Raw genomic sequence first — 13,423 nt, forward strand, 5'->3', positions numbered from 1 at the left:
CACTGGCCTATAGCATCCAGTCAGATTGTAGCTATCATTTTATAGAATTTGCTAGATAAATGATAGCTGTAATCTGATTGGTTGCGATTAGCAACACCTCTTGTTAATTAATTTGAATCGGCTAAAAGATAGAAATACATTTAGGTGGACATCCAGTCCGTTTCCATTAAAGAAAAAAACCACTATCGAATTCTATTTGTTGTTTTCAACTATGAGTAATGTCAGGAAACAAAAGCAATATATATATATATATATATATATATATATATATTTTTTTTTTTATAAAAATTACCCTTAGGGACTAAGCCTTTGAAATATATATTTGCGTTAATTGGAGCTAGCTTTTTACTGCTGTGTATGTCTATTACTTCTGGTGTAAATCATCCATCCATGTTTATACCCCTGAATCCCCCCTCCCCCCTGATGTTATAAGATAAGGTGCTATTTGGTTTCCACCATTGGAATTTTGTTTACAACATTTTTAGCTTCGTGACTGGACACATTATGCAGTAAGTAGGGACTACTTTCCCACTCTGACATAAAGGTTATGGATTCCTCACATCTGCTGGAGAAAAATATATAAGTGATTTTCTAAGCTGCATGAGGGGAGACGGGTGAAAGTGAAGACATGTTAGAGGTAATCTTATAATATGCGTTTCGTGTGATAAAGCTAAAACATAAAGGGGTCTATTTACTAAGCAGTGTTAGGAGACAGAGTGAAAAGTGATAAGGTATCAGCCAATCAGCTCCTAACTGCCATCTCACAGGCTGTGTTTGAAAAATGACAGTTAGGAGCTGATTGGCTGGCACCTTATCACTTTTCACTCTGCCTCCTAACACTGCTTAGTAAATGGACCCCAAAGACAGAATAATATCAAAGCAGTCTCATTCCACTTGTCTACAAATGATGTGCCTGCCACTCAGCTGTTTCTTTAGTGTATATAGAGAGAGATTTTATTTATTTTTTACATAAAAGTCACATTTTTATTTGAGGGTGTATGCTAGTGCATCACGTTTATAGGAATTATATTACTGTAAGTTAGAGCATTGCATATCATGGTGGGGTGAGGCAGTGGTCTTCTCATTCAAGAAATGTCAATACCTCATCACATACTTGCAGCTGCATGGTCACATGACTAGCACCATGATATCACAGTCATGGTGCCATGGGGCTTTGAGCTGTCAGGCACAACGTGATTGAAGTTGTAGGGCCCTATCATGTGCTCCCCAACATGTTTTCCCCTCAGACTCTACCTCCTTCCTGGTATCTCACTCACAACCACAAATATTGGCAGATGCCAGTCAGAATTAGCCAAACTGATATGTATGGCCAAATATGAAAGATCCGCCTATTAGACATAAAATACAAATGTGAAATAGTGACTTTACTTGCTGTTTAATTACTTTCTCTATAACTGTAATGGTCTGAGCTTACTTGTTATCTAGTAAAAAAAACATATTATATAAGAATGTTGTTGACCAGGAATGGAATACGCTGATAATGACTTGTAATCAGTCATATTTAATGCCTACTTCTAAATGCATATTAGTCATCATTAATTGGAGACAATAATTTAGTTATGTATTAATAGATGTGTATATTCATGATTAGTCTGCGTTTATGGTCCTATATTCTGTTGTTCAGTGTTTGAAGTGGTAATGTAAGTGAATGGAATTGGATAGTATTACAATTGAAGCAGTAGGAGAAATGGTGGTATGGCAAACCAACTTCTATGGATTAGGCATGTTAGGTCGACAGTTCTCATGTCGACTTGCATTAGGTCAATTTGAGATCGTCGACATGCAGCATTTATGCTGACAGTGACCAAGTTGATATTTATAATGTCTACATGGATGACATGTCGATATGATAGAATGTCGACCTAACATCCCTGGTGGCCCAGCGGTTACTTACCTGGTCCTGGTGGCAGCAGCAGCTCCAGCATCATCTTCTGGGTCCTGGCAGTGACTGTAAGCACCGGCGGAGTCTTCTGCAACACCAGCGTTCCAGTGAGTATACCTGCCCTAACCCTACCTCTAGTGCCTAACACCCCTCACGGGAAGCAGTCGGGAAGCCAACGGACATAATCCTGACCGCCGGCTTCCCGACTGTCTACTCCCGGCAAGGCACTAATGACAGGTGTCAATGTCCCGACGCCTGTCATTAGATTAGACCTATGCCGGGAACCCGACACCCGGTTTACCGATCGAAGGTAATCCGGGCATGGACAGCCGCACGCGGGGGGGGGCGAGAGGGTTAGGTTAGGCACCCCCCCGGGAGGTCAGGTTTAGACTAGGGGAAGGGGGGGTTAGGGTTAGGCACCCCCCGGGGATTTAGGTTTAGGCATTTGGGGGGGGATTAGGGTTAGGCACTTGGTGGAGGGGAGGTTAGGATTAGGCACCCCTAAGGGAGGGTTGGGGGGGGGGGGGGGGAATTAGGTTAGTTATACTTACCCTAAGGACGATCAGGATTTCCTCCTCTGTCGGGTGATAGATCAGAACTAATCTATTGTGATGAATCACCAGCCCAAGTTCATCAGTGTATGTCAGGCCCCTGAATTAGTACTGAGACCTCAGGAGACAGAATCACCACCACCACCACACTTGGCTTCAAAATTCTCTCTGGTTCTATTTACTTGTCGACAAAAATAAAAAACACAGTATACATACAACTGCAACATAGCAGAATATTTACATATTATATCTCACTATAGCAGTCTTTGTTAGCATTTTATTTGTACATGTGGGAGTGTTAGGGGAGGTTAAGGATACACAGTCTTATTCATAACTTTATCTTAGAAGAAGGACACATCTGCTGAAGTTAAGTTTCTTCAGCTCAAAGTTCTGCAGAAATCATTCTTTGTAAATTTACACATTTAAAGCTTATGAATACTTAAAAGACACACTTAGGCCTTCATTCAGAGGCGGCCGTACGGTCTATGACCGCACGGCCGCCTCGATGTTTGTCAAGTGCGCATGCGCACGAGGGAGCCGGCTCCTTCATGCGCATGCGTGAGACCCGCTACGTCCGACAGCGCCAGTCGTAGCGGGTCTCTTTCCAAAGGGGGCGAGCTGTCGATGTTGATTGACAGCTCGCCCCGTTTGGAAGGCAGGCCGGGGGGGGTGGCAGCCCAAACGGAGGCGAACGCCCACCGTTTGGGGGAGGCCCCACTGACATCACTAGTGATGTCAGTGGAGAGCTTCTGGCTCTGACAGAGCCAGAAGCTCTCCGGGGCTTACGACAAGTGAGAACCTACTCTAGGGTCTCGTCATAAGCCCCGATGGTCTAAGACCATCGCGACCATCGCCCTAGCGGTTGTTAGAGCTGTGGGTGTAAACCCACAGCCTAACGACCGAAACAGAGGCGGGCGGTCAGGATGCAAGCGGCCGCCCAGTTTCTGAGTGACCGCTTGCATCCTCCGACCGCGTCTGAATGAGGCCCTTAATGTGGATAGCTCAATAACAGATTTATCAGTTTTCCCATCTTTTATTCATAACTTTACTCTATACTATCTACCTAAGCAGAACACGATCTTGCTATACTAAATATAGGTACATTTATGCACAAGTCCCATCTACAGGAATCTATACATAGGATTGCGCATTGTTCCATTCCCCATAAAGCAAGTCCACGGTCCTCAGTCTCTAATTGTCTTTTATTCAGTCCACCTTGTCATGAATATTCAGGGAAATGATAAGTCTTGCATTGTCCACATGTTTGCTTGTCATCCTCAATGAGTCATCATCAAGGCCTTTAGTGTTTTTTCCTTGGAGAAACAACAGTCAAGTGTAAGTAACTTCTTAATCAGAAAACTAGCAAATTTTATAGCAATCTAAATGATTACAAACAAAGCTAAACCTTTATCAATAAGTGAAAGAATTCATGATATCCATCTACTAAATTCATTAGACCTTTTAACTGGGTTTAATTAGGAAAAACATTCATTATCATCAAGATCATACTCTGGATTACCATGTGTTTTCCTAGACTGGCCTTTTAGTTCCTTGATGTTCTTCACGTATCCATGTATCAGGTCAGAAAAGTAATCAACTATATACATTACAGTCGGTTAGTCTCACTATAAGACACATCTTATCAAGCAGTGATTAGTTTAAACTGTCCCATAACCTTTACTTTACTTTGCAGTTCATTAGAGATCATTTTAAATACATCAAATATTTCATCTGTAATATTATCAAACAATTTGGATAAATATATGGTGAACAGACTATACACTGAGGGCCTGATTCAGAGCCGCTCGTAAGCGGCCGCTCGTTCGCTGTGAGCGATGTTCACACAACTGCGCATGCGTATGGGTCGTAATGCGCATGCGTAAACCAGTCATTGCGGTCGGAAATCGAGCACTCGCAAAACAGCGAGGGGCTGCTAATTTGATTGACATAATGTACCGTTTGTGGGTGATAACAGGGGAAGGTGCTTGAAAACGGGGGAGTGGAGATCCGAACGCAGGCGTGCCTAATGGTAAAAAGGGCGTTTCATGGGAGTGCATAATTAGTAAAGGAGCGTCATCGACCATGTCACTTGGTTGTCTTTTAGCCTGAACTGCTCGCAGTGATTGCGGTAGCATAAACCTACTACAAGCACTGCGAGCAGTTCAGATGCCTTTCGATGTACCCGATTAATCTAATAAATGCCGGAGATGACGTGTGGTGCGAATGGCAAAGGGGCGTCTTTACAAAATAGCGAGCGCATTTTTCGTTCGCTCGCTCAGACATAGAGGCGTCAACAAACCGCAATGAGCGTGCCTCAATTTAAATAGCCGGCCCCTTTTTAGGAACGACCGTCCGCAAATACCGTCCGGCTCTGAATCAGGCCCTGAGTCTAGATATTGTTACTGCTTCATCTCTTGATGTAACACTATATATGAAGTTACTCAGCTTAATAATTGTGATAACAACTCAAAGTTTTAAAGCTAAAATGAAACTTTTATAACAAAGCAAAGCAAAATATACATTTCCACAAGCCTTTGTCAGGCTTGGGGCCTAGGAACATGTATCTATTCACAATATCAAATTACTCCCACTCCCCTCGGATGAAGACTTTGCAATCGGAGACATATATGCAGGTGTCCTTCCCATGAAGTTTCATTGAAATAAATGTACTCATCAGGATTTGGAATAAACTTTCAAATCTGGGCACAGTAGTCTTCCAGGTATATTTCCAAATTATTAGCCAATTTCCTGGTTGTAAACGGGGTTCCTGTATCAAGATAAAAGGACTGGAATAGAAGAAAACACCTATGTATTTTAGTTAATTGTTTCTGTAAGATTGATACATAGTACACCATATCTGCAAATGACCTCAATCATGATTTTCGTAACACTGGAGAAAATAATATTCTTAAATACCTTGGCCATTGTCTTTGCATCTGCCCTCCAACACACCTACCCTCCGGGCTAGTGACTGATGAGGCTCATACAAGAGGACATCACATTCGGAACATTTGGGCAGTGGTATAAAATCAATTTGTATCCTTTGTAAGGAACACTGAGTCTGGGGAGTACTTTTCAAAGGGGTTGGGACAGTCTTACCCAGATTATTCAATGCACATGTTAGGCATCCTGTTATACAAGCCTGTGCTGTCTGTGCAAAACCCGGAGCTATCCAATTAGGTTGGTGATAGCCACCATTGTGTCCTTCCCCAAGTGCACCTCGCCATACATTATCTGGGCTACAACTGGATAAAATGTTTTTGGTAGACCTAAACGTTGACCTTCCCCCCACTCACCATTTATCCTTAGCTCCTAGCTTTGCTTTCCTCAGCCTCTGGAGCTTGTACCTGGAGCTTTGTGAGAGTACTTAAGTCAATCTTAAGGTCGGGATCTACCACATAAGTGGATTGCCCTTGGGAGCAGTGACTTATGGCAGCAACACGTGCGGCCTGGTCTACCAGTCTATTGTCTTCAGCTTCAGGTGTAGTCTCTCAAGTGTACCTTCATTTTTATCACAAGCCTTTGCGATAACTGGAATGCTGTAGACAGTGCTCTGATGTAGCCAACATATCTAGTGTATGGAACTCCATCTTCAATAGAAACATTTGAAAAATTAAATAAGGACAATGATTCCTGCTTCATTAGTTTAAAAAATAAAAAGTTTGTATATTTTCAGTGTCCTCCTTGACACTGTCACTATTTACTTGTATATTATCACTAATACTCTCCCATATTTTGAAACCTGCAAAAGTAATGATGACGCAGGGTTTCAACATTGTACCTTTAAGAGTGATATTAGTTGTACAACAAAGCTACTTCATACTTTGTAAGATTAACAACAGATAAAAGCTTTCTTTAAGCTTTAAATTTTATAACTCATTTGTGATATTCTAAGAGTTAAGGGGTGTCCTAACACTATGTCAGCATTTAACAATGTCTAGGTGCCAAGAGTTTCCATGTGATTGTTCAATGACCCCCTAAACATGTGAGTTAGACTCATAACTAAACAGTACGAACAGCTTACTATAATCAGGTAAAATAAATTTCAAATAATTCATATGTTAATGCAAGGGGATCCTGTTGTATCAATCCCTTGTTTGCATTATAACAAAGTTACAATTTATTCACATAAAGTATTCATTCCTTACAATATGTAAATAAGCCCAAAAAGGCTTTAAGCTGTCTGGACATATGCTTTGTAAATTACACTGATATATGATGACCTAAAAAATCAACTTTTTGTCTATATGGATTGCAATTTATCTTTAAATACTTTAGAAAAAAGTTTTGCTTGTGCAGAATACTCAGTAATACTATTATTTCATGCAAACAATTTTGCTCTGAATCAACACTAAATCATCCACATATCGCAGAACGATTATGATTGCACTGGCACACAGCCAATCTTAAAAGAGAACGATCCATCTGCATTTGGCGTGTTCCGTTTAATAAGGAACAAAGGCAAGTTTCAACTGAAACAGCATTCCTTAAATACCCCTACTTTCATGTAACCTACCTATGTGGTTACTTGATCTGATCTGAAAGGGTATTGTTTATTTGGCCATACAAGTTAGCTTTAAGTTTAATTTAAATGGGCAGTAGCCTTATATCTATTTTACCCTGTGCCCGTACATATCAGGGACTTTAGCAAACATCTCATTTCAGTATAGACTTTCAATGTTGACAACATTAATGAGATCTCTTGATGCGTGTTACTTGTAACAAAGGCTATTTTTCTAAAAAGTCTTAGATTAGAAGCTAAAATTGCTTCCCCATCTTTGTATTCTATTGTGGCATTTTAATGCTGACAATAGATCTGCCCCTAGCAGATTAAGTGGGCAGTCATCAGAGACTATTACACCATTATTTACAATAATCTGCAAAGAATTTGTCTTTTCTAAATACTGTATTTGACCATCCAAGCTAGTGGTCGGGACTATAGAGGAGGTCAAATGTTCTGGTGAGATTACTTTGAACTGAATAACATTCTTAGTAGCCCCAGATAGACACAATATATTGCAGGACTCTATGACTGGTCATATTGAGAGGTAGATGATTCTGAGGGCTACAGTATCTTCCTATGATTGTTTGGCTATGCGTGTTCTATTCTAATACACATACACATAGGTTTACTGAGATGAGGACAATCCTTATGTTATTAATGTTATCTTCTCAATAATTGTTACATTTCAACACTTATTGTTAACACTTCAATGCTACAATCCAACATACTCATTATGGGTAACATATATGTAAATAACAATAGCTTAATAAATAACTTGTGTAGAATCAAGGAAGAGGTGGACAGCATTACTTACACTGTCCCCGTAATACCATAACCATACAACACTCATACATATTTATGTAGTATCACTAAAACAAATGTCTATAGCAAAATAAAAACATATTTTGCAACAAAACAAAGGCCCGTATTAAAGTAATCACAACTGTGATTTACTTGCTGGCTGGTGAAATGACAAACCTCAGCATAAACGGAGATTTTGCACTGAGCTTTTTTTTGTGAACAATTATGTCATACTTTCACATTTTTGAATATCTCATTAACCTCATATTTAAATGTCATTGAATATACACTTTAATTCATGTATCTTTTACGTTAACTACTTCTTAAGCTCAATAATTCTCATTTATGGATTTTAACAGTTTGTTTACTCAGTTGAGAAATCCTCACACATTTTTATTCTGAAGGTCCTTGTACATTACAAGCTCTCACTCCCTCCCCCTCCCTTCAGAGTGTTTTAAAGGGAGACAAATGAAATTCCCAGACACGCAATAAGCAAAACTTCAGCATCTGATTTAAAATCAATTTCTTTTAAAACGTAACCATTATATTGTATGGGCGTCCCCGAACACGTAGGATTAAACTGAAATATTTTAACATATTTCTGAAATCTACCTTTTGCAATTTGTACATGCACTTATATTTACATTTTAAACAATTTAGCACTCTTCATAATTTAATCGAGGATGTTCACATTTCTATGTATTTGTCTTCTAATCTTTGGTATCTTTTCTGGGATCAGTATAATGATTCCTTCAGTTTACAAACTGTACAATTTACAGCATCACAATCCAAATCATCGCATGCTTTATAGTCTGTATCGGGGCATAGCTACTTTTTTTTAGCAATATTCTTTACTGAACAATTTAGACCTACTGTCCTTACAGATGATACTTCAAAATAATCCTTAAGGTACATACAAATTAATTTCTTATTCCCTTTTTTGTGAATCTTTCTTTAACAAGATCTGGTTTAATACTCTTTATGCAGGGGCCCATGTAACTTACATATCTGTTGTAATTTTAATCGGATCAAGTGTGTCATTTCCATTCCTTCTGTCACCCCAGGACCTGACACTGTAAGTATATGCGGGTTTACTAAACTCTGCTCTGTGTGGCTTCTACAAGCCTCTATCCAGGTAGGTTTTACCAAAACTCTACCCAGTGGGTTTATCCAAACTCCACTCTGTACCTGGTAGGTTTTACCTAAACTCTACCCAGTACTCGGTTCTTCTATTTAGAGGCACAAACCAGACACAGATTCTTTTGTACCATTTCTGTTACTAAGGTAGGACTCCTTAGTAGTCCTGGGGACACTATCACCGTACCTTTGGGATGTAGATTGATTGGCAAAATTGTTATAAACAAATCCCAATACTATAGTCTGGAGATCATCTCCATCAATATGGCAACCTACTAACAAATAAAATGTACTTCTATGTCTATTCACTCTGGAAGTATAAAGATCACAAGATGTATCAAGGGACAATACTTATACTAATCAGGGAAACAAATTATCAGACTGTTAAACACAATAACACATTTACATTTCTCATATGTAAATCTATAAGGATTATTAGTTGCATACATTTTTAAAGATTCATTGGACATGTCATTTTATAAAACAAAACCCAAAACTTAAAACAAAATCAAGAATCTAAGATACACAGATTTCCTTACCTGAATCCCCAAACAGACACGGGAGTTTCCCAAAAAAGTGCAGTCCAGTTTGAGCAAAAGTACTCATCCCGGGTTTTAACTAGAATACACTGTCCCGGTCACTCCCGACGTGTCCGTCCACGGATCAGGGTTAGAAATCTCGGTGGGAAGCTCCAAGTGATAGATCAGAACTAATCTATTGTGATGAATCACCAGCCTAAGTTCATCAGTGTATGTCAGATCCCTGAATTATTACTGAGACCTCAGGAGACAGAATCACCACCACCACACTTGGCTTCAAGATTCTCTCTGGTTCTATTTACTTGTCGACAATAATTAAAAACACAGTATACATACAACTGCAACATAGCAGAATATTCACATATTATATCTCACTATAGCAGTCTTTGTTAGCATTTTATTTGTACATGTGGGAGTGTTAGGGGGGGTTAAGGATACACAGTCTTATTCATAACGTTATCTTAGAAGAAGGACACATCTGCTGAAGTCAAGGTTCTTCAGCTCAAAGCTCTGCAGAAATCATTCTTTGTAATTTTACACATTTAAAGCTTATGAATACTTAAAAGACACACTTAATGTGGATAGCTCAATAACAGATTTATCATGCGGCCGGCGGTAAATCATACTGAATCCCCCTTCACACCACCCCCCCCTACCCGCAGCCTAACCCCAACCCTCCTAACTTTAACTGTCGGCATTCTGGGTATGTTGACATTTGTGGTGAATGTGAACCATGTGACTGGTTAGTGGATATCCACTTCTACTACTGCTGTACTAAATATGTAACCTTGGCTTAAAATATATACACATTTGAGGTCTGAGTCACATGCAATGCCAATATGTACGCAATGGTTGATAGCTGAAACGCATCATCCACTTGCGTATATATCGGCATAGCGTATGCAACTAAGTAGCTAACAATTGCACAGCGCATGCATCCCACAGTGTTTACGCACATAACCGCAGGTGGAATTGAGAGACACAGGGCCTGATTCAGAGCCGCTCGCTCTGAATCAGGGCGTGTTTTGTTTTGTTTGTATTTTTCTCCAGCCCGCTCGCAAAGCTGTGGATGACCACCCACAGCTTGTGCGAGCGGCCTGGAGTCTGTCACGAATATCACGACCATCGGGCTTGCGACAAGACCCTGTGGTAGGGTCTCGGCTCCCGCAAGCCCAAGTGTGCTTCCTGCTCCAATAGAGCAGGAAGTACACTACTGACATCACTAGTGATGTCAGTAAGGCCGCCCACAAACGCCATGCGTTCCTAAGGGAGCGCCTGCGTTTGTGCAGCCACCCCCCCCGCCTACAAAAGGGGGCGAGCTGTCACTCACCATCAACAGCCGCCCCATCTTGTAGCGAGACCCATAACGTCTGAGCTGCAGTCGCAGGACAGGTCTGGTGCATGCGCAGTGGGGGACAATCGACCCGCTTGCGAGCAGGTCTGAATCAGGCCCACAGTCTCAAACATGTACTGGGCATTCCTGGCTGGTGACTGGGAGGTGGCTATTCACATGCACGGAGATGTACTGTCTGATGGGTCGTGTTATGGGAGTGTCGCATAACTGGTTGAGAATCTGCACCTAGCACGGGGCAGGTGCAAGGTCCGATGGTAGCGTCTAAAGATGCACCAAGCACAAAGTGGGCGCCCAGACCTTGCACAGTCAGATGCACACTTGTATACTTTGGGAAGGGCAGGTATTAGCATTAAGTCACAGACACATTATGGCAAAATAAGCTAAAGCGGTCGCAGCCGTATGCCACTCTAAATCCGCCCCTTGGTCTTAGAGGCCTCCATTTGATCATTGTTGGCAACCCTTAAAAATATATTTTACTGACAATTTAAAGGACAAATACTGATGACAGTAGTATTTTAATGATGCATCAGAGAGTGACCGTAATACCATGGTCAGGTCAGGTTCTTGATAGAAACCGTGTATTATCTTATTCACACCATAGGTACTAGGATGAATGTTCTATGTAATGTAGCAGTGTCAAAAATGTTGTCATAATATTACTTAATGTTTAAGGGCGCAAATATGACCTCTTTGTTTTTTTTAAATTGATCTATGTAAATTACTGCCTGATTGAAACCATACATACCGGGCCAAATGTAATAGGGTGAGAGGTTAGAAAATTTGAAAGTAAACGCTTACACTTTTTAAACTCGGCCAATGTAATAGAGTCAGAGAAGATGCAAACTCCCATGTTTTTCAGACTCAAAAAAACTCTCACGATTTAAACTCTCATCCAGATGTTTTCCCATTTTGAAAATACAACTCGACCAATGTAATAGTGTGAGATTACTGCTAAACTCTCACATTTTCTAAACTCTCGCCCTATTACATTTGGCCCTTAATCTGTGTTTGACCATATGCTCCCCTGTATAGCACTGCCTTGTCAGTCATTAATCGCAGACTTTTATGCGGAAAATATTCATAACAATGTGTGTGCTATCTATCTTGCTATGTAAAATAAGAGAACTCCAATATAAAAATGTATGATGTATTATGGCATTGGCCATATCAGAACGCTGATATGTTCTATTTCACTTCTCCCACTGAGGACTTCCCTCTGCCAGTCATGGGCGTGCGCAGGTACCGGCACAGGGGGTTCCGCTTCGGCACTTCCCCCTCTGCCGGTTCATTGACTACCCTGTCCCCCCTCCCTCCGGGACATACATTTCTCACCTGGACTTACCTGGCCGTCCAGGTGAGTAGTCTATGTCCCGTTGGGAGGTGTGGACAGGGTTGTCCGCGACCCTGCATCCTCATTTACTTAATATTTTACTGTGCAAAAGAGTTTTGATTATTTCTTGCTTATTCTTTGGTCCAGAATTCTCCATTACTTGGTATCTTTGTTAATGTATGTTAACTCTTCATTGCCTTATGGTGCGTACACACTGGGCGATTAAAGTGGACGACTGAACGATAACGATATCGTTATCGTTCAGTCGTCCACTTTATCGTCCATTTTTAACACAAAAAAGATGAACGATGACGACGACGCACGTTCCCGCGGGTCGTTCGTCATCCTCGTTCATCGGGCTGACATGCAGGCCAACCTGACGACCTCGTCAGGTTGCTGCATGTCAGGGAATGGGTGAGAGAGCCCGGCGCTGAACGATATCGCTAATGATATTGTTCAGCGGCTGTGCTCAATGTCATGAACGACATTGAGCACAGCCTGCCGGGGACACACTAGACGATATCGCTCAGGGAGCATATCGTCTAGTGTGTATGCACCTTTAGTTAAGATGGCAGAATTCACAGATTTTTATATATTATATGAACTATCCATAATATAAATGCCTTACATTACAATACTGTAGTACTATCTGCTACATACATTATATATTTAGGCCCATATTTATCAATGAGTGAGATTAGATTATCACGTATTCCTAATCTTAAATGGTGGCTCCAACTAATCAGCTACTGTCATGTGTCTGAAAAATGACAGGAGCTGACTGGTTGGAGCACCATTTAAGATGAGTAATACGTGATAACAAGAATATCACTCTGGGCATTCGCCTGGGAATTATAATTAGAGAGACATAACTGTAATAAAGACTAGGCTCTTAGAGCTCCATTTAGCAACGTACGTTGGGGCTGATTCTGAGATGTGCGCTAACCCAATGGTTAGTGTACATCTCCGATTGTAATTGCTCTCTGCCGGCGCAAGACCCGTAGTGCTCATGTGCAGGATGGGTCTGCCATTTCGCACGCAGAGTGGCAGCAGACAGTGTCAGTGATTGACAGTCTGCTGACGTTTCTGGGCAAGTAGGGGCGGCGATGGCCTCCGTTTCTTGAGGCCAGGATCTCCGTCATTTGACAAAGATTTCCTGGCCCTTTTGAGCAACTGCGATCACTGGGGGTCACTCACTGCGTAACTCTCAATTGCAATTCACTCACTCTACCCACTGTCAGAGCATGGAGCCGCTGATGCCGGTTGACAACTAGGTAAGATCATGCCTATCCATGGTCTTGAAT

At 41.1% G+C, this 13,423-nt stretch overlaps 1 protein-coding gene across 1 annotated transcript in view; it reads left to right on the forward strand.

Moving 5' to 3' along the window:
- Positions 1–611: 611 nt before the first annotated feature.
- The window catches only part of PLA2G4B (phospholipase A2 group IVB), a 106,247-nt gene continuing 93,435 nt past the window's right edge, over positions 612–13,423 (forward strand). Inside the window, exon 1 of the mRNA XM_088471251.1 lies at positions 612–637. Within this exon, the coding sequence (XP_088327377.1) occupies positions 629–637 (9 nt within the window). The 5' untranslated portion in view covers positions 612–628. The remainder of the gene's footprint in view (positions 638–13,423) is intronic.

The sequence above is a fragment of the Taudactylus pleione genome, unplaced genomic scaffold (genome assembly GCF_031769625.1).
Source record: "Taudactylus pleione unplaced genomic scaffold, aTauple2 ptg000113l, whole genome shotgun sequence".
Classification (NCBI taxonomy): Eukaryota; Metazoa; Chordata; class Amphibia; order Anura; family Myobatrachidae; genus Taudactylus; species Taudactylus pleione.